Here is a 22,527-nt window from a genome sequence, read left to right on the forward strand (position 1 = left end):
GGCCTTACCACCTCTGATAGTGTTTTGAAAGTTGGTGGGTTTTTTCCTTATTTTTTCTGGGCTCCTTGCCTTTAGCATAGAGTGGGAGGAACAACACTGTCCCCACAGTGCATCGTATGGGTTCCATTTGTCCATACCCTTGCACCTTGCAGAAATACTTGTCTCTGGGGACCTACTGCCTTCAAGGCCGCTGGAAGTCTAGGGCTACACACAGCATCTGCCTGAAGACTTTGACTTCTTGGACTTCAAGGAGGCAGAAGCTAGGCCCTCACCAATTCACTTACAGTCCACGTTGCTGTGTCTTTCTTTCACTGAAAAGTACACCTGTTTGTGAAACTTCCTCACCCACCAACTTTCCCTTTTTACTTTCTAATTTCTTTCAACTTAGGCAGTTAAATGTTGGAGGAGATTGGTGTTTCTACAAATACTTGCTTCGGAAAGATACTGGGTGATCTGAAAATTTAAATCAGTATCTTGTGTCTTCTATAGAGTTAAAATATTTTAAAGCTTGAATATATACTTTTTACTTTTTTACTTTTTTGCAGATCCAGTCTTGCTTATGGAGTTGTTGAAGATCTGAGATCAATGAGAAAACATTTTTGCATGCAAAAAAGGATCATTTTGGTTTATCCATTTTAAAATCATCAATTGTGGCACTTGATGACTCATCTACAAGATTTATTCGCTCACATCTGAAGAACAAAGTGCTTTTCAACCTATACTTCTGTACACTATGACTAACTGTAAAGGCAGATCTACCATCTCCAAAACAAATAGGAAAGTTCATGACACAGAAGGTTTTGTAAACTGGACCATAAATCTTAGTACAATTCAGTCCGATAAATTTTTGAGGCTGCTTTTGAGTATGGTTCCTGTTGTTTACCAAATAAACCAGGATGAAAGACACAAAAAAGTGAATGGTATCTGGCAAGATGGTTTACAACCAGCAGGACACAATTTTAATGTTAGGTCTGAACAACACACAGAGTACCATCACTTCTCAGAACCAAGTTTTCATGGTAGTAATGGACACAGCCCATCTAGCTGTAGCCCTAAATATGATGATTTTACCAGTTATAATTACTGTGATGGTATGGACACTTCAGAAACAGATGCCATGTTGCAAGAAGACAACCTATCTAGTGACAGTAATGAAGATATCATTGTGGAAGCAAGTAGAAAACAACCCAAAGAATCTAGTAGTATTATGGCATTACAAATACTTGTACCTTTTTTGCTAGCAGGATTTGGAACTGTTTCTGCTGGAATGGTTTTGGATATTGTACAGGTTGGTATTTGCTTTGGAAGGTGTTTTTTTTAACAGATAGTCTGTGAGGTTTATAATTCTGATGTGTGATATTCTAGATGTTTACAATATTGAGGAGTAACTGAGTCTGTGTATGGTTCTGCTACTATGAACTCCTTTTCCCTAAACCTCATCTTTGACAGTTCCAATGTTTAATTTGGAGTCATTCAAGCCTTGGTAAGTGTTGTGACTTAGCCACCGTGAGCTGGTGAATGAAACTGTTACCTTCTGCTTTAACTAAGGATAGAAGAATAATAAGGGTTCAAAATTCTGTCGACACTAATAAATGTATACATAGTCAAGTGGGAGTTGTAATTAACCATGATGCCACACTATATAGGAGTTAAAAAAGATTAGAAGAATGTATTGCATTATCTCATCTCCTCGTGTGCTTCAAGTCCATGCAATTTCTGAAATACTGTGTAGATGTGGTCCATGATAATACATATGGTATATGAAAGTGTGCATTACATTCATATGCTATATGAAATTCCTATGGAGTGATTTAGAGCTTTTTTGAGTATTCAGGTGTATGCAAGTGACTTTTTTATATAACATTAGGTATTGCGAACACTTGGAATTACAAACATCAGTGGTGTGAACAGGGCTGCAAAGTCACGTCCACCTTGAAATATAATTCTAGTAGGTCCAGAGAAGCTGGATTATCTTTGTGGTAGCAGATTTAACTGATGATAGTTATTCAGGGCTAAGATAAATTAGAACTTTCTCTCGATTTTAAGACTGAAGTTTAATAATATTTTTGAAACCTTTTTTTGAGTATTATATCACTAAGACCTTACTGATATGGAACATTTTTAGGACTGGTTTCTAGTTTAACACAGTTGTAGATGTCAGCAGCATTTCAGCAGAGTTAGAAGTAACAGTTGCCTATGAAATAATTCTTTGAGCAGTCATATTTGAAGAAAATTGTGCAGACAGTAACAGTTAAGAAAGGTTTACTGGACTAGTTTATTTTCTTGCCTTCTCTTTGCATTTTGAAGGCTATATTTACTTTTATTTCCTACCTAATTTTTTTTACAAACAGAAATTTCTTATAAATGCAAACCTCATGAGTTCTCTCTTCCTGTATGAGTAGATTCACAACAAATTATTTAAAAATATGAAATAAGCACAATATTCAGACTGAAAGACAGTAGAGATATTAATCTGCTTTTTTCTTTTGTTTTGTTTCATGCAGCTTTAGGATTTTCTTTAGCTACACTTAAAGAGTTTACAAAGTTAAATTAAAGAGGGGTAAGAGGTGACAATCTTTGTCACTCAGAATCTTGAGAGAGTAAAGGAAGCTTCGACTACAATCAGTTGCAATGAAAAGACACTTTAATACATCAAGAAAAAGGAAAATAAAAATTGACATACAAACTTTACTGCTTCCTTGCACTTTTTTACACCAATCTTGTGTTTTGTTCATTTACACCTTACCAGTTTATTCTTTGTACAGATGCTGTGTTTGTACTCTGTTAATGTATGATTTATTGCATAACACAATATAATGATCAGCCAAAAGAGGCAGTTGAGCCTACTGTCACTACTGACTTCCAACCAAATGTTTCACCTTGTCTTCCTTCTCTTAAGGGAATGTGTTTGTATAGCTGATTTTTGAGCTGGACTGAGATATATCTTGATTTTTCCTTCTATATTACTTTTAATCTTTATTGGTTTCCCAATCCAGCTTACCATGAATAAGAGAGATGTGACACAAAGGCAAAAATAAGTAACTAGTGTCAGTACTACCTTTTTTCACCTTAAACTAAGCATTAAACTGCGATGTCAGTAAAGCAGGATTTTGAAATGTGACAGAACACGTTTTGAAGATGAAAATGTGAAGAGAATAAAGCATTCTAAGCTTGTTTTTTACAAACCATTTAATGGCTGTTCTTTCTCAGTAGTGAATACATATGTAACTTCACATATAGGTAGTTCTCAGATCTTGTTTACATTTGATAGTTGAATCCTTTTATTTTAATTAAAATAATAATTTAAATGATTGCAAATCCCTGAATACAAAGACAATTTACAGTTTTGTTAGTTTAGTTAAAGTTGGTAAATGATTACAATTAAATACATGGATTGACAGACACACAAAGTAGCATAGCATTTCAGTGCTGAGAACTCCGTGCACAAAAAATTACGGGAGAGTTTGCTTTATAAAATCTGGGTTTTGGAAAACCGTACTGTTTTAAATTTCACACTTAGAAGTAAAAGAATAAAGAAAAGCATTTTTCACTTACAGACTCTGTTCATTTGACAACTAATTTCTTGCTGGTTTTGTTTGAGGTTTCTACACAGCTGGGAGGGAAAAGATGAAAATGTTGTTATAAATTAGGAACAGAACTTGAGAACAGTCCTAGTACCTGGTACTATTTTAAAGTCATGAAAAAAAAGACTTCAAATTACTGACATCTTTTTTTAACCAGGTTTGTTTTAAGGCCAAGTTTTGTATCTCTTTTGATAATTTCATCTTTGAAGTAGTAATATCCAGTCATAAATCTATTTTATCTAAATAGGTAACAGTTCTGGCTTTAGACTTTTAGGTCTAATATAAAAAGATTAATTTTCCTTTTTAGATGATTAAGTTATGAGTTACAGAATCTTTTGAAGACTTTGCAGATGGTCTAAAGAGAACTTTTCAATTGAATGTTTCCCACTGTATCCTTTATGTAGCACTGGGATGTGTTCAAGAATGTTACTGAAGTTTTTATCTTGGTTCCTGCACTTCTTGGTCTCAAAGGGAATTTGGAAATGACCTTGGCATCCCGGCTGTCAACTGCTGTAAGTAACTTTCTCTTCCCCTTCGCTCTTCAGATATATGTTGTAAATATTTCAGAAGGAAAACAAATCTTTGGAACACAAATAGTTTATGTTTATGGCTTAATCTGACTGTTATGGGGGCTCTTTGAATCTCTTATTAAATTGGCAGTTAAAAAGGCGACCCTCTTCTAATCTCCACACATTAAAATTTTACTTCTTCAGTCTCTTCTGAGTCATCATTCAGAACAGATAAAAGTAGATTTTTGAGATTTACATGTGTGTTCTGTAAGGTTGACAGATTTCTTTGGCCTTGAGGAAATTTGAATAGGCTAACAAAAAGTGTGTTTTCAACACATTTTTCTAAAGACCACTTGTGTGACACCAAAATAAAGCATTACTAACATTGCTACTCCAGACCTTTGTTGATCAAACTGTAAGAAACTCTTTTGTAGCTTTCTGGCTAAATAATTTTATTCCTTTTTTTTGGTGGTGTTTTTTGGTTGGATCTGCTTATTTTTTGTGTATGTCAACACTGTAACATAACATAACTAGGTTTTTTCTATGTCTTCTTTCTTAAATATTTATTATGATTCTTTTCTGAATGTCAGGGGATGTTCCATCCCTTCATTTTTCTAGCCTAAGGAAGCCAGATTACTTTACCATGTATATTTGTGTGTGTGTGAATAACTATAGTGAACAGAATGTTCTAATAATGTGGCTAAACTATTTCTGGTACCTGAACTGGGTGTCTCTGTAAGACACTGCCCATGCAGTATTTCTCCTTTGTAAGATAATTTTTCCATTCTCCAGCAAGGCCTCTGCCCTCTGCCTGTTCTTACTTGAATGGATCTTTCCAGAAAATGTTTGGTCAAAGGTGTATATAATTGGCTTTGGCCAATTACTATGGCTTTGTAGAATAGTACTTCCCTATTTCTCTTGAAAATTGCTCTTGAAACTTTCTAGGTTTATATGTACTATTTGCCTACCAGTGTCAGATTGAGACCTCACAGTCACTTTGTGATCTATTACTGTGTGCTAGTATTTCTCCTTTTGTGTTATTTCCAGCTGTCACTCCCATCTTCTGGTAGAAATATTATTAGCCCATAAGTGCATGACCTTGCACTTCTACTGTTGAATTTCATCTGTTTTCATTGCTATAATCAAGGTCATTCAGGTTTTGTACGATATTACAATGCTTTGTATTGACAAGGTCTCCCAGTTTTCTGTCATTAATAAATGTCATTGCTACATTATATTGAGTTATTGCCCAAATGCACACAGTGATGGACATAGCCTTAGCAGTCGTATGAAGCTTTGCTTGTGTCGTGCCCATTATAGAAATCGATTACTTTTGCCCCATATCCGTTCTTTCATTCGTAAGAATTGACATGTTTAGTTGTGTCTTTATCAATGGCAGCCTTAGCAATTCAGTCTTGTTTTCTGTCTGATTTTAATGCTCTTACTTTTCTGAGTATTCTTACTGTTCCTTAACAATACCTTGTGTTTAAACCTTACTGTCTTTACTGTCAGGCATGAATACTTTTGGTTTTTACCTTACTTTTTTTTTGTGTTGACCTGTTGCTTAATTTGTTCCTGACTGGTACAGTTCATGGCCTGAGCATTGAAAGTACACCAAGTCCAAGATCTACCAGTGCCTTACTGAAGGCTTAAAAAAAAAGGATCAGAATCAGCTCCACCACTTCTGCTTCAGTTAATGAGATCTTTAATTCTTTGTCTCAATTGAGCTTATGACCTTTTCCCGATCAGGACTCCAGAACTTCTCTGGGCTAATCAATGGCTGATTTCCCCATCCTCAACAATGCATTTGTGAACCTACCTCACAGCTCTCAGGGAACATTTAGAAAAGGGTCATGCAGACCCTCATCCTGCACTGGGAATCCTGACCTCGGTTCTTATTATCCATCAACTGTTGCCAAAAGTCAAGGAGCTGATCCTCCTCTCATACACACAGATAAAGGATACTGGCATTTCCACAGTACTGGCTGCATGTTCAGTGATTAACTAAAGTTGGCATCATGAGGTTCAGGCCACTCCTTTCAGCCCAAAATGGCATTCTGCAGAGTATCGCCATAACTGTGTGATAACATGATCTGTAGATGTCTTGAACATGATTTTTCAGAGCCAATATGGCTATTTGAAGCCCAAGCTCTTGCCAAGACTCAGTCTATTCTGAAAGGATTTAGTTTGAGGAGTGTTTGTGTTGACCTGTTGCTTAATTTGTTCCTGACTAGTATAGTTCATGGCCTGAGGATTTAAAGTGCTTGTATTGCACAATGGAAAGTACACCAAGTCCAAGATCTACCAGTGCCAATCTTCAGTCCTGTCATCCTCATCCTAGGTGAAAACAGAAGGAGTGTATTAATTCAGAGCATATCTAAACAGTTATTTGGAGACAGTTGTATGATTAATCTTCCCTTCTCTGACCTAGATTGGCACTAGCTGGCTCCCCACCAGATACTGCCTTTACAGTAAATGGAAGACTGTGCCCCTGTGAATAGCTTTACCTTTTGAGGAGGAAATGTCTAACATGAGTTCAGCATTGGAGCTAATTCATACCCTTCTTGCTCAGTTAGCTTATAATTGCATCTGAATTTGTAGACATGTCTATGCTCTTGGGGCTGTAAACTAATTACCTTTACTTCATTGCAATTATGTAGTCAGCCAAAAAGTAATTTCTTGTTAGCAAGATTCTGTTATCCATAACACACCTGGTTTCAAGTGTTGTCTTGTCACCTTCATTAATCTTGTTGCCCGAATTCCTACTTTAGCTGCTTCTTAGTGGTCACTCACAATTTGCCATCCACTTTAGAACCAGTCATTTCACTAAATGTGTCGCAAGACTGTGTTTTTAATCTACTCTAGGACATAGCTTGTACTTCTCTTTGGTGTTAGTGTTAATGTAATCCCTTCTCCCTCCGCCCGCTGCTGTGCTGGCATAGCTGTGTGAGGTGCACTTAGGTCAACTGCTCATTCAAGCACAATATTTATATTGTCCGTTTTGTATTCTTCAGCTTTGTTCTGTAGTTTGGGTCACTCTCCTTCTCTTAGTTCACACTGTTCCCTTTTCTCCCTAATCCTTTTTCATTTTTTAAGAGAAGGTAAAAAAAACCAAACCAAACCCCAAAAAATCCCCAACATCAAAACACTACTCATCCAGTCATCCCTGTAAACTTATGCAGAGTCTTGTTTTGCCTGTGTGTTATCAGGGTTAGGCATTAGCAATATGACTTTACAAACCTTTTGTTTAGGTCCACAGTATCACAATAAACTTGATCTTACTTTATGGAAGTCTGCAGCTGAAAGGAGTGGTCCTGCTCTTTTTTCTCGTTTCCAAACCCTAAAAGCATTTGTGCATGGTTACATGGTTGCATATGATGGATCAGATGATTTTGTACAAGATAACTCCTTTTTGCTCCCTGAAAAAAAGCGTTTTCCATCAAACCAGCAAGCAAATTTATGTTGTCGTGAGCTCACTTATGGAGTTAATAGATCTGATTCAAGAAAGAAAACGTGAACATGAAGCTGGTACTAGGGAAGAGAAGAGCTACGCCATTTGGCAGCAGCTCACTTTTAGGCTGGATTAAGCATTTTGCAAGATTGCTGTTTTAACAGGGATTTTTTTGGATACTTTTCCAAAATTTCTTCAAAGGAGAAAAAGAGTGAAGCTCTCTGTACCCTCCCATTTTGCTCATTTAGCATGTATACTTAAGAAGGATGCAAAGGATTCTTACCTGTACTTGCTTAAATAGTACTGTAATATTTAAACTTAATGCATGGATTTGCGGAGCTTTGACTGTACTTTGAACACTGTAAAATGATTATAGTGTAGACTGAGATAAAATACCTTATTATATTTCTACATTTTTAAGTTAGCATTTCTTTTAGTACTTTGTTCCTCACAAGTCGCTACTATTACAAAATGGAAAAGAAATGGAAGTAAAACCAACTGGAAAGAAATCAAAAGATGAAAAATACATATATTAAGACTTTCTGTGTTTTGAGAAGTATGTTACCTTATAAATTAGTATTCCATGGGAAAAACCACTAAAATTTGTGCTCAACATGTAAAAAACTGTTCAGTTACCTCAAAAAGGAAGTTATTTTAATCGTAGTCATACTTCAGTGGTATGTACTGTTCTTCAGATCTTGTCCTCTAACTCAAAAAAAAAGTAAAAGTAGGAAATGGATTATAAAAGAGTATGTATGTACTTTGAATAATTTATTTGCTGTTTTTCGAACTACTGCCTTAGGACTGGACTTACGTCATTTAGAGCATCATAAGTCTCTAGCTGTATAGTATAAATGAAAATTTAGAATACTAAACAGTATCAGATGTGGTTTCTGATCTTGCATAAGCACTTGCAGTTTCTCTATGCAGGTAGTTTCGTTGCGATCAATTAACACACTTGCATGAGCATGTGTGTGTGCACACATACATGTATCTACACATTTTTCTATTGGCTAATAGAATTTAAGGACCATAGAAACGATTTCAGTTTAAAGTGACTGAACACTGAGAAATTTCCCTTCCAGCCACTGATCTAATCACTGGTGATGCTCGGACATTGCTGGAATGTAATGTGCACAGTAAGCTAATGTTAAACAAGTTACTATGTAAAAGTGCATCAGATTTAGCTACTTTTGGATAGACACTGTAAGTACAATTTAAAATGAACAGAAATGCCTGACTTGAAAAAAGAATAACTTGGTTTTAGCTTGCTTTCAACATGTCTCTTTTCTTTGTATGAGTTGAATTATTTGTGGATTTCTGCCTTGTTATCACATTTTCAAGTAATACAGTTTTAAACCCAGATGTCTGAAATTCTTTTGTAATTCTGACAGGTAAATATTGGAAAAATGGATTCTCCCATTGAGAAATGGAACCTAATAATTGGCAATTTGGCCTTAAAACAGGTAAATACGATGGATTTATTTGATTAACTCTTGTGAGTGAGTGAAGTTACTGTAAAAGTCCATCACAAACATTGGTAAGTATGGAGATGGACAGTGTTAATGGGAAACTAGCTCCACTACACTGGCTCATACTTAACATACAATATTTGCATGATGATTTTTTTTGAACAGTGTAGTTCTTCTCTAAAACAATATGAGCTTATATTTATCAGGAGAAGAGGTAAAGTATTCTTCGTGACTGCACCAAGGGTATTTCCTTTTTAATTTTTCTGAGAGAGGATCTGAGGGTGATCAGAGAAAAAATTCAGATTTGGCAAAACCTTTTAAATTTGACCTCTCAAATGTTTTCAGTACTGTATTTACATTGGATTTAATGTTTAAAGGAAGTATGTGATAGAGCTTTTGGATAATAAACAATATTTTAAATAGCTGCGTCATTTGACGAAAGGGGTGCTTGTTCTCCAAAGCAACTGTTTCTTAAGATTAAGAACTATTTCATGTTGATATGTGATAGTACAACATGCTCAAAAAATAGGTGAAATGTTTATGTGTGACTTTGCTGTTTTAAGTGGCTTAGGGGCCTCTTCAGGCATTGGCTTCTGATAAATCCTCAGCTCTTTTCCCTGATTTTACTTTTGTTATTCTTGAGTCTCTGAAATGCTGGTAAAGGCTTTTCTGCTGGCATAAGATTTTTGTTCTTGATCATCCAAGGTTATCATCATCTCTACAAAATGGATGAGCATTGTCCCTTTACACCTTGCAAATAACTGTAGCTGGGACAAAAGAATAACAGAAAATTATTCTGCAGTCGTCTTAAGTCTATCAATTATTTTAAGAATTCTTCACTTTCTTTTTCTTTTCCAGGTTCAGGCAACGGTAGTTGGTTTTCTGGCAGCAGTTGCAGCAGTTATATTGGGCTGGATTCCAGAGGGCAAATACCGCTTTGATCATTCAGTCCTCCTGTGTTCTAGCAGCGTAGCAACTGCCTTCATAGCTTCTCTTTTACAAGGTAAAAGGAGTATATATGTTACTTTTTACAGTTATTTAGTTTTCTGTGGAGGCTGAATGTATATTATATTACTATTCCTTACAAATTTAAATCCAGTAAGGTATAATGCATCTGGAACACAGTTGAGGATACGGTAGCCTTTTGCAGTTTCCATATAGGCCTGCATATTGCATTCCTCTCCTGTCATATTCTTTGGAAAGGTTCTGATTTGCATGACCTCCCGAGCATATCTAAACCAAAAAGTATGGGTTTTGATTTTACCTAGTATGATGGAGAACTTTTTTCTCCTGCTTTCTATTTTCATTAATGTACAAAATATATTCTTAGTACTAAACAGGTAGAACTTATTTGTAGTTAAACTCAAGTGAACCTGGATGTTAGCTTAGCTGAATACAAGGCTCCTGGTTGCCCATACTGCTTATGTTAGTTTGTGCTCTGCTTTGTGTCCGAAGTGAACAAATGGGCTTGTTATGTGAAGGATTTGAGCCAAGTTCAAGTCCCCCTCTACAAACAGTGCCAATGTCTGTCTGAAGCCATATGGCGTGATGAATTTAATCTTCTCTTCCCAATTGTCAGGAAACATTTGACCATAAAAGACAGTACTTAATGGACATAAGAGGGGAAAAAAGTACCTCCACTTGTGACATATTCTTAATGAAAATACATAGTCAAGTAAAATGTTTAATGTCCTTTTTTTACTAATTTGATAAGCTTACTTATGTGAAAATTACAAAATTGTTATAGTTTTGCGTGGAATTAATTTTTTAGTGACTACAAAGCCATTGAGTTTGATCGTGCACAGAATTAAGAGCAGCAGGAGAACTGGGGAACATGAGTGCATTTTTTCCACTTCTAATGTATTATTTGGACATGAAGAGAAACTTTTGTTGTTACCTGGTGATGGGCCAGCACAGGAAATTACTTTCTAAGCTTCACCCTCCTACACATGAAACATGTGCTTTTGAAATATTGTGACCCTACAGAATCGTTTCAGTTCTTTCTTTTGAGAATTTCATGGAGTGTAACTCTTTAGGCCGTTTCTCTGAAAGTGAACTGCTAATGTAGCCTATAATACATAATATTGCTAAAATACATGAAAATTATAATACCAATTATTCAAAAATTCTTTAAAATAACATAAAGGATAGCATACACAGTTGAAGCTCTTATGTGTATTATATGATGAGAGGGAAACTACTCAGGTTATGCCAAAGACGACTGTTAATAACAATGTGAATTTTATTTTTAGTAGCCTGTTGCATAGTACAGGGAAATGCCTCTTTAAAAGTTAGTGTGGCTGTTTATAAGAAGAAAAATTGAAATCAGCATCCCTAATTTAAAATTTTTTAACTATGTAGCAAGTAACATTTTTATATGTTATCTTGTTTTTAATTTATAATGTAACTTCTTGACATTTGGTGCTAAGTCCATGACTGGAAATCATGCACAATATCAGATGTCAAAGTATTTAATACTATGTTGTTTTCAGCCTAGCGTAATTTAAATTTCAGTCAGCAAAAGTTAATAGGGTGTAGAAATAGTATACTGCATATTTTTTTTCTTCAGGAAATGACTGATTTACAATTTCAATAGTGCTAATTCTAACCATAAGCAAAATAGTTCATTGTACAGATGGTTCTTGATTTTATTGTGTGTGTACTTACTGTATTTTTTTAATATATAGCCTCATTTTTAAAAATGGTTAACACTTAAGAATGCAGACATCAGATTGTAAGAACAATCATCCTGGGACAACAGCACTGACTTCTTATTTATTAAGTTTGAAATTGCCATTATCTTGGAATTTTCTGTGGAGTTACAACAGTAGATATGGTTACTGTACTGTCGTCTTTGTTGAATCTAGGAATAATAATGGTTGGAGTTATTGTTGGATCCAAGAAGACTGGTATTAATCCTGACAATGTTGCCACTCCTATAGCAGCAAGTTTTGGAGATCTTATCACTCTTGCTATACTAGCATGGATAAGTCAGGGTCTTTATACTTGCCTTGGTAAGTATGTTTCTAAGTGTGTAAGTCTCCCTAGGAACCTCTTTTGGGTTAGGAGGGTGGGGAGAGGTTCAGAAAAACTTTTAGTTTGATTTTTTTTGTCAACATTTATACCATTGAATGATAAATCTTAGGTTGCAATATTATGCCATGATCTTTTTTTTTTTCTTTTTTTTTCATTTTTTTAAGATGATAGAAGTCACTACCCACAATCTCGGCACAGTCTACTAATAACTGAAAGACTCTTACTTTAACTTTATCACAGTCAATCTACATGTGAATTGGAAACTATAGTTGCTGAATTTACTCTGCTTTCTTGGGGGAGAGGGAAGCTGTTTTCATCCAAGTTTTCTTGAATGTCCACCCCTAAATCAAATATTTGCTTCCCAGAGTCCTTTTGAATTGTTCTCCTCTTGCACTGAGGGGAAGGAGTTGAATTTTATATCTTGATAAGCTGCTGGGAGAGTTCTTCTTTGAGAGTTTTTTTTGTTAGGGTGTGGTTTTAGACACTATTCAAATACATCTTAAGCTGCAGCTATGCCCAGAAATCAAAATACAAATAATTTACTCAAATTACTTAATTTGAGTAACAAAGCCAGTTGACAAGTATGTATTCAAAGAAGTGAAGCCTGATTTTAGATAGATTTGTGCTTTGTGATTGCTACGACTTTTAAATGAGTTACGCAAAGACTATTGTGAGTTTCCTTCTGATTCCTTCCAAGTGCTTTCCAGCTCCCATTGCAATTACTTTCTTGTTCCCTCATCTCCCCTACTCCAGCTTCCAATACCAGTTTCCTCAGCTCTTTCCTATCTCTTTATCTCCCTCACCATGTGACAATTCCATGTCTCCCTGCTGTTCCCTGCACCTGTGTTTGATTTTACCAATGTTTCTTCTGCTTTTCAGTAAAACAAGTAACCACTTTCAGCTTCTCCAAATAATGGCCCTGCTCTCTTCTGTTGTCTTTGTTTTGTTTTGTCTTATAAATTTTGTGGCTGTATTTCAAACATAAATCTGCTAATTTAGCTGTAGCTTTCTTCAGAACAGCAGTTCTACCATGAAAGATTAAAAAATGTATAACCACTCGGAATAGCTAAGGAGCAAAGGAGAGGTCTTTGTTGACTACTGACTACAGAGGGCAATGATCTAATCCTACTTCATGCACGAATTCTGTCTCACTTCTTGATGACCTTTTTTTACTGTTTGCTTACTTTCCCACTAATAGCTGTGAACCGGTGAATTATACATAAACAGCTCCAAACTAATTTTCTTATGACTCTTTTTTTCAGTCTACAGTTCTTCTTTTCTACTAGTTATTTACATGTTTCTGTAGTCCCTTTGAAACTGTTTTTCTGATTTCTAAGACCTGTACTGTCTAAATCCTGCTCTCTTAAAGGAGCAGACCACTGAGGAAGGTTCATCATCACAATGTCTGCTAAAAATGAATATGACTATAGTTATTATTAGAAGCACGCTCAGATAGTAGCTGATGTAATGAAATGCTTGATTGTCACAGAGGAGATCTGAGCTTGGAAAATGAGCATGAAGAACTCAAAAATCAGTCTTTTTTTTCTGCTTTTTCATGTCCCCCATGAATAAGTAAAAAGTGTGAAAACATGTTATTACAGGAGGAGAATAGTGTTCAGAACAATATTTAAAATTAAATTATTGCTGCAGCTGACTCCTTCCATAGAAACTATTTAAAGTATATTGTGCTTTAAAAGACATAATTGTAGACAATTATAATATAGTATACCACAGGCCAAATTTTATGTTGTCCTTAATTGTTTTACCAGACATGTTGATATCACCACATATATTGTTTACATCCATGTTCATTGTTCAAGCCTTTTTATGTAAAAATTTTAGCTGTTCTGTGTAAGTATTGCAGCATCAGTTAGAAAAGGTATCTAATAAGACTCAAGCTACCTTGGTGTGACTTGCCATTTTGTTTCTTAGTTTTCAAATGATGATTTTATATTTTCAGTGTTTGATTTTTCATAGATAGAAGGTGTTGACATGATGTCAGCTTAAATGTATCAGTGTGCTATACAGCCATTTTTTATATTTTCTTTATTTTTGTTAAAACTTAAATTGTATTCTTTATTTCATAATGATATTTAAATACTTCATATTATGTTCTACTAAAATAACCCATTTCTCAAATACTTCCTTTAAATACTTCTTTTAAGGAAGTTTATAGACTTACAGTGACAAGAAAATTGGTAAAGATTTTTTAACCTCTTTTCTTTTCTCTGATGAGAAAAACAGAGAGGAAGCCTCTGTTCTCATGAAATTTGGTGTCTCTAGCTAATGCTAGGCTGGGATAATAATTAGAGTTTAGCTCATTAGAGACTGCTTATCTAGATTTATTGCTATGCCCAAAAATCTTACTAAACTGGAACATTGGGTTATTCTGCTTAAAATAGATTTCAGGTCCCAACAATTGATATGTTTGGAACTGATTGGAGTTCAGTTCAAAATTAGGGTTTATGTTGGTCAATGACATGCCAGGGAAGTTGGTATCCCAGCTAGATGGGAAGGAGATAGCTAGGAGAGAGTTAGCTAGGATTATTGGCATATACTAGCTGTCTGGGTAGCTGTGGAGTTGGAAGAGGTTGCCAAATTTGGATTAACACTGAGATTAGTTTTGGGGCTAGGGTTATGATTAAAATTTATTCTGGTTGGAACCATGTCTGATTTAAAGTAATTAATGCTGGACTTCAGGCTTTAAATGTTAACTAGCAAGCATTTCAAATTAAGTTTCTTAGAAACTTATGCCCTATAGGTCAAACTTCATTTTGGTTTTTAAAATTTTGCTTTGTTATAAACTACATGGCAATGAATATGGCAGTGATTTTTTCATTTGTTTCCATTGTAATGCTCTCTATATAATTGCCTAAGTTGAACCTATATGACTCAAAGACAGTAAAACATTAATACTGAGTCTGACCGTTTTTAAACAGCTTCATCTACTCCTTTCCATTTTTTTTTTCAATTGTGGCCACAGGCAAAACTTAGTTACGTGCGCTGGTATTTTAATAGTACCTGGATTTTAATAGTAGCTACATTTGTCATTTGTAAATAACAACATATATTATTTTGTGACTATATCTAGTACTGCTTCCTATGCTTTATATAAATTACAGATAATATGTTTCTTTTTTTAAAAGGAGTAACTAATTACTACTACTATTTCAGTTTCTCCTAAAACATGCTTTTTTTTTTACTCTAAAAACAAACCAAACAAAACCAATTCAACCCCAAAAAGAAGATGGGGAAAGAAACTTGGACTTCTTTCTTCCCTTCACACATTTCCAGAAATTTACATCTCTAATTACAGATGGCCTAACATATCTCAGAGGAACAAAATAAGAGGTAGAACCAGTTTGAACTGATCCTTTGCTACTTTTACAGCTGTCATGGCCACTCACATTTTAGTCAGCCACTGCAGCGGAAAAGAAGATCCCACACGTGTGTAGGGGGAAGGATTAGTGCGCTCAAGTATGCTTCTAAGAGTTACTCCCAATTTTCTTTCTATATGGTCTTCTGGAAATACTTCTCTTTTGGTGATGTATGTAATTATCTAGTTACCACAAAAATGGTTGCTTCTGCTTTTTATATTTTTTTTTTCAATGTCTTTGTATTTCTTTCTCTTAGGAAATAGAGAGTCCTTCTAAAGTAAGAGCATACCACAAAGCCCTTGGAAATGTGTGGTTTCCAAGATGCATGTATTTGAACTATGAAATAGTAACAAGGAATAAAAGTATGGAGTAGCTTCTGCTCAGGAGAGGTATATAAAGTTGTGAATGGCAGGGAAGAAGCATTCACAAAATGATTAGGCAACAGGTTAAAAAAAAAGTGAAATAAACTTTTTTACACAATACTTGATTGGGGTGTGGAACTTACTGCCATGAAGTATTAAGAGGACCAAAGTGATTTTAGGAAACTATTTGGATTAATTAATCACAGAAGAATCCATTGAGGAGTATTGAACAGACAGATGCAGACAGAAACTTGAGTCATGAAATCCCTGAGGCAAGCAGCAGCAGAAGCTGGCAGAGCACACTGAAAGAAGCATCACTGTGAAGTTGGCATTTTCTTTTCTTCTTTCCACAAGCCTGAACTGCTGACCGTAGTCAGACACAGGATACTGGACTAGATGAGACCTGTGGCCTCAGCCAGCACAGATGTTCTTACGTTCTTTCTGTCATTTCCCTGCTTTCTCAATGCCAGAATAACAAGCACAATGGGAATGTTATAAAGGAACCCACAGCTGATGGGCTAGTAATGAAACAGGTGGGATGCACCTCTGAACTGTATTCTGACTTAACTATTTTCCCCTGTGATTTATTAGCCTCATTATTCAAGTGTACTGAAACAAAAGTGTAAGTTTCTGGCTGCTGTCTGTATGGGAAGAGTTGTTTTCAGGTAACAAGACTGGAAGCGGGGGGAAATGATTTATGTGCAAGCTTTATGCTTGTCTGTAACAGAGCTGTACACCCGTACTCAGCCTTTGGTTTGATACGATGCTTCATGGCATACCCTGAACAGGCAGGGAAAAAAGACTAGCGTTTTTACCTAGGCTAAGGCCAAATGAAATGTCTTATTTGGCCGTCATCATACAGACAATTTCTTAAAAGCTCATCTGAGTGCTTTAAAAATAACGGCAAAGCTATCAAACATGGGGATTTAAATAGTAAAAAGTTAACAGTTCTTTCTGTCCTAACAACTGCCCGAGAAGCACCATAGCTGTGCCTTGGGGTGACACAGCTGGGGAGAGCACTGGAGGGCTTACCAGGACCGGCACTGGCACCCACCTCCTCTTCCTCGGACAGAACACAGGGAATGCTCTGGAGTGGGAAGACCCGGTATATTAAACATGGAGGGCCGTGTTGCTTGTCATTTGTCAGTAATGATTTGAAGACTTCATTTAAAGCTTTCCTTTTTTCTCACAAAAGGTGGCTTCAATATATGCATTTATCTCTTGTGCGTGTTGGATCCGGGTTGAGAAGACAAATTGTGCAATTCACATTATTATTTTCAGGTTCCTACCAGCTGAAGTAGTGTATTTCCAATTTACTCCTAATTCCTACTAGAAGTTGCACTGTTTTCAGCAGCACTGCACTGAACATTATATCCCAGTAGATACTCTGCAGAAGGAGTGAAATGTTAAGCATCTGAGTTCTCCAAACTAGAAGATTGATTTATATCATTGTTTACTAAAGGGATAAGGGCTTAAAGTAATTGAAGATCAGTAAGGACTGAGTTGCGAACCTTGTCTCTTTCCTCTTCCTTCCTTCCTCTTCATTTAAGGTCACAGTCAGGAGTTCATTGAAGAGTTGAGTGCTTTTAGGAGTTGATCTTCCACTGTGGGATAGTACAAATTCTATAGCAGAGCCAGGTAGAGAGAGATTCCTTTTAAGGAACCTGCTATAAATCTATCAAAAATGGAGTGAGGTGAGCCATGAAAAAGGAGTCATTTATTCCTTCTTTGCATTCTCCAGCTATTGTAGAATACATTTTCTTCTTCTGTGAATTAAGTATGAAGAGAAAGATGGCCCACCCTTCCTTAAAAGATGCATCTCAAGTTTGATGTCTTTTTAGATTCTTATAGTAAGGTGTTCTACAAGTAGAGTCTGGCACAGCTAAAAAAAAAAGTCCTGCACTTTCTTCCCAAGCATTAGGCTGGACCTGAGTAGTTTCATTGGTCCAGTAGATAACTGGAGTCTATCATTGCTCACTTACGACAGATTCTGTAATATAATTCTAAACTATTAATTGATTCTATAGTTCTGTTTTTAATTCAACTTAATAGACAAGCAGTAGAATTTGAAGTTCTGGTAGAGAGCAACTGTCTTGCCTTAATTTTTACATCATCTTTGCCTTAAAATCCTGGGCAGGGTGAATTTCAGTTATCTGGTCTAAAACTTGTAAACAGATTAATACGCATACCTGATTTCCTCCTTGTTTAGCAGCATGGGGATGGTTGGTGGCCTATTTGTTTGTTTATTTATCATTCCCTCTAGCACTTTGGAACACAGAATCTGAATGAAGTGCTAGTATATTATTATGGCAGAAGATTTTTTTAAAAAAGAATTTAAACTCTGGCTGTGTCCTGTCCTTGAAGATCACCCACTCCTGAGAGCCACTCCTGGCTTTTGTTCTTTTCAAGAAGAAACTTACAACAGTGTTGCAACAATGGGGTAGCTTTTATAATCCATTTTATGTCCAACTCCATTTGAAGGACTTGAGTATAAAACCTATTTTGAAAGTTTTCTCTGCACTTTTCTCCACGGTGAAATGAAGACATTTATACATACTAAAATGTTGAATAAGACCAAAAAAATTAATTCTGCTCACTGGCTGTTGGCTGACAAAGCAAGCTAAGCCATTGCTGAGTAGTCTTGAAAGTCCTATCTTAGTGTGTAAAAAAAAAAAAACAACCCACTGGTTGCATTTTATTTCATGTCATTGTCTTTTATATCACTATGCACTTTGGTTTTATTGCTATAAAGCACATATTCATGCTCCTGAAAGTTCATCTAACTTCTGCTTTGTTTGCTGTAAACATGACAGCTTGTGTCATTTTATGGATGCATATTTCCTTTTTTCCTGTAGCTGCTGTTAACTAACTTAAAATATGTTGAATTCAACTAGTGGAAGGTTTGATGATCAGCCATGGGTTAGTCATGTTTTCTAAGATTTGTAAAGCTGCCCTTGCTTCTGGCTACTTGCTGACTTCTGAAATGATCCTCTTGCACTACAGATATAAATTATATTTATTTTGTATAATTCATGAATCATTATACACTAGGGAGACTGTCTTCTCTTTTTTTTCCTTTCTTTTAAACTTCTTACAAAACATTTCTGTGGGAGGATGACATATGTGTATGTATATTTTATATTTTACATAGTTATTATTTATTTAGAAGTTACCTATTAAATAATTCATGGTTAGTATTCATTGTTCATTCTGGGACTGATTTCAGTTTTATCTATGTGTGCTTTTTTTTTTTTCTCTGCCAGAAGAAAGGAATTATATGATATACTTTACTTATTTTAAGTGCTCTTTGTAATTCTTGGACTACATTCTTGGACTAGGCCTCTGAGCTTGGAGGCTGGTGCAGATAGATAGGTACTATCCCTTTATTCATGAACACATTCTAAGAAGTTCTTTAGTTGTTAGTGGGATTAAAAAATAAATTATTGTAAAAGGCATATTTTTTTGAACTTTCATTTCCTTTCCTGTGTTGGTAGAAGTCCTGTAATAAAGAGTACAGTGGGCTAATTGTTGATGTACAAGTGAAAGAATTTCAAAAATTAGTGATTAATTAGAGTAATGCTCACCATTGCATCTGTATTTTGCAATGTATGTTTGTTCGCAACAGAGGATCTTTGCTGAGCAGCAGACTTTACCTTTTAATAAAATTGGCAACCTCTCCAAAAATGTGGCAAAGACTTGGAACTTATTTTGTGCCTTTTTATATTTTAGTAAATACACTACATTAGAGCTATTCTCTCATTCTGACCTTTAAATCAATTATTGGGCATCTGGTATTTGCTAATGTCTCACCTTGGTTCCATATGAGAGGAACAGACAGAGAGGGAGAAGGAAAAAGCAGCAGGGATACGGTATGATTTTTGTCTTGGGGGAGGGGGGGATGGAGAGGGGGAAAAAAGGAGAGGGGAAAAGGAGAGAAGTTTCAAAATTTATAGTAAATAGACACAGAATGAATGATGCCTTTCCCTGTGACCAAATTTAATGCACACAGGGATCTTTCTTCATCGCAAGTGGCGGGAAGGTTCCTTTTACCTGGGCAGTAAGTAGTTCAAGAAGTTCACGTCAATACATTTTTGTCTTTTTTATTAAGTTTGATAAAACAAAACTATGATTATCAACTAAAGGAATCATGTATTGTGTGTACTCTTTTGAGTAAGAACTGTTTACATTAGGCCTACCTCTTAGTTCACAGAAAGAGGAGAAAGGAGGAAAAAAAGGCACGAGAAAGGAAGAAGGAGATAATATACTGTAGAATAGTTAGATAAGGAAAGGAAAAATTACTTCTCTTTTGGGCTTTGTCTCATTCTCATTCTAATAGCTTTCTACTTTTAGCTTACCCAGTGAAAGGTATCTTACTATCTTTTCTGCTGGCTCTGCTGCAGAGGTTGTTACCAGTCAATGCAGAAGGATAGTAACTTCTAAAATGTCTACAGCAATTCTTCCAGGAGTAATTTTAGCTCCACTAAGATAACATCAAAGTAGTAATTGCTTGAATTTGTAGCCTTTGTAATAAAACATAATACGTGAGTGAGAATACTTTTTTATACTAAATATTCTTATTTGGCAAAGTGTTTGTGTGTTCTACATTAACTACTTCAACCTGTTAATTTAAAATATATTTTACAGTAAGACTTGTCCAAATTCTGCAAGTTTAAACAAAATGTATTTAACATTAAATACAGGACCACATTTCTCATAAATCTATATATATGTAAAAGTGGAATGTTTGCATAGTTTTTTTATATATACATATATTTGCCATTAGGATAAATTTTCCATTATTTACCTCACTGTTGAATTAGGAAGTCTTGGATAACTGTAATAGCTTCTGTGTGGATGGAATTATAAAACCAAGTAATCTGAAAAAATAGTATTCTTTCTGTGGAGGCAGCTGTTTGCTTTATAGGCTCAGCTTTATGATGGTACTCACTGGTGTTTGCAGTTGTGTTCCTATGAAATATGATGCAGTTCTGATGGATAGGTGCAAGCACCGGAATTGTGGCTGTGAATTTTCAAGCTCAGGCTGGTTCTAAAACAACTGAGCTATTGATACAAATGTCTCAATAATACACATTGTGCTTGCATCATTTCAGATATGCTGTTTCTGGGAAGATTACCATATTATCTGTGGTTTGGAAAGATGAGTGTGTACATACGCTATGAATTTGTGTATAAACAAAATGCATTTTTGATATATTCAGTTTCTTCTTTTTTTGGTAGATATGTTACAAAACGGTGTTTTATATTCCACTTTCTTACTGCATTTTTATCATAAAGCATCATACAAAAATCGTCTTCAAAATTACTTCTTTTACAGATAGTTCTGTCCTTGAGAAGATGGGAGACAGTAATCACAGGTGGCAGATATTAACCATATTGTTTAGTACAGTAGTTGAACCTTTAGGTACACTATTGATAAAGACTATTAAAATTCCTCAATTGCATGATGTAGATTATAGTTTATTTTAGAGTTCTAAATTAGGAAAAACGTATAGGAATGTCTTGAAAGTAAAACAGATTTTTTGGCTTTTTTCTATGTTATTGTTTTAGAGACTTATTACTATGTATCTCCTTTGGTTGGTGCCTTTTTTTTGGCTCTGACTCCGATGGGGATTGTCATAGCTGCCAAACACCCAGCTACCAGAACTGTCCTCCATTCAGGATGGGAGCCTGTTATAACTGCCATGGTTATAAGCAGGTAAGTCTATTTGTCTTGCTTCGTCTTGATAGTCATCCTGTGTCTCTGTATATCATCTTTAACACCTGATTGTACTTAAGAGAAACATTTAAGGAGTCTCTAGATTGTAGCATGTGAATAAACTTGAATCTTCCCAAAACGAGGAAGTTACAAAGTTAAGTCAGAGCTGGGAATGAGCAAGGGAGCCGGCAGTAGCCCATGGCCACGACTAAGCAGAAGTGTGCCTTATCAAATGAAGGAAATGGTGAGCTGTTCATCTCCTGCAGTTTCCAATCAAGATTATACACTGATCTAAGAGATTATTTAATCCAATGAAAGTTATGAATCTTAAAAGTGGACTGATTGACTGAAATTCTATGGTGTTTGTTATACAGGAAGTTGATTTTAATATATAGCTAACTATAGTGATGTTAGTCTTTAGCTGAGAATGAGGTAATGGGGTAGGGGGAAATATGAATTGAGAAGAAAATTGTGACTTGAAGATGTTCTAAGACAGATTGCTAAAAAAGCTTTTAAATACTAATTAAGGTACCTGCTTGCCCTATTCTAAATTTTGTACTTTGTTTTTCAGTATTGGTGGCCTTATTCTGGACACAACTGTATCTGATCCTAACTTAGTTGGAATTGTTGTTTATACCCCGGTAATTAATGGTAAGACTCTGACAGGATTGTGTGCTACTATATATTAATTGATATACCTTGGTTTGAGAAAAGTCTATTGTGGTAAATTTCTAATGCTAATTAAATGCTAATTAAGATCTGGTATATTAATTTCAAGTTTGGTTTTGATGTCAACTGTTGTTTATTTCAACACTTAAGGAGTGTTTCCTGATCTTATTTACTGCAACCATTAAAACATGATACAGAATGTGAGAAGTAGGAACCTAAAGTATGCATTAAGAAACTGAAAGTGTAAGTATTGAAGTAGAAGAATTTAATATTCAAATATTAAACGATCAAATATTATATTGAAATGGTTATGGCTGAGGAAAATATGAAGTTTTATTTCAAAGGTTTTTC

General features: G+C 35.3%; 1 protein-coding gene across 1 annotated transcript; it reads left to right on the plus strand.

Annotated features, from left to right (window-relative positions):
• Positions 1–591: 591 nt before the first annotated feature.
• SLC41A2 (solute carrier family 41 (magnesium transporter), member 2) lies at positions 592–22,158 on the plus strand (the record flags this gene model as incomplete). Its single annotated transcript, XM_009696089.1, has 8 exons — positions 592–1,288; positions 3,989–4,096; positions 8,939–9,010; positions 9,875–10,019; positions 11,884–12,024; positions 13,505–13,507; positions 21,360–21,507; positions 22,079–22,158. Coding segments are annotated over exons 1-8 (1,252 nt in total), but the record flags the coding sequence as incomplete, so codon positions are not given.
• Positions 22,159–22,527: the final 369 nt, after the last annotated feature.

Source organism: Cariama cristata, unplaced genomic scaffold (assembly GCF_000690535.1).
Source record: "Cariama cristata isolate BGI_N322 unplaced genomic scaffold, ASM69053v1 scaffold18392, whole genome shotgun sequence".
NCBI classification, from domain to species: Eukaryota; Metazoa; Chordata; class Aves; order Cariamiformes; family Cariamidae; genus Cariama; species Cariama cristata.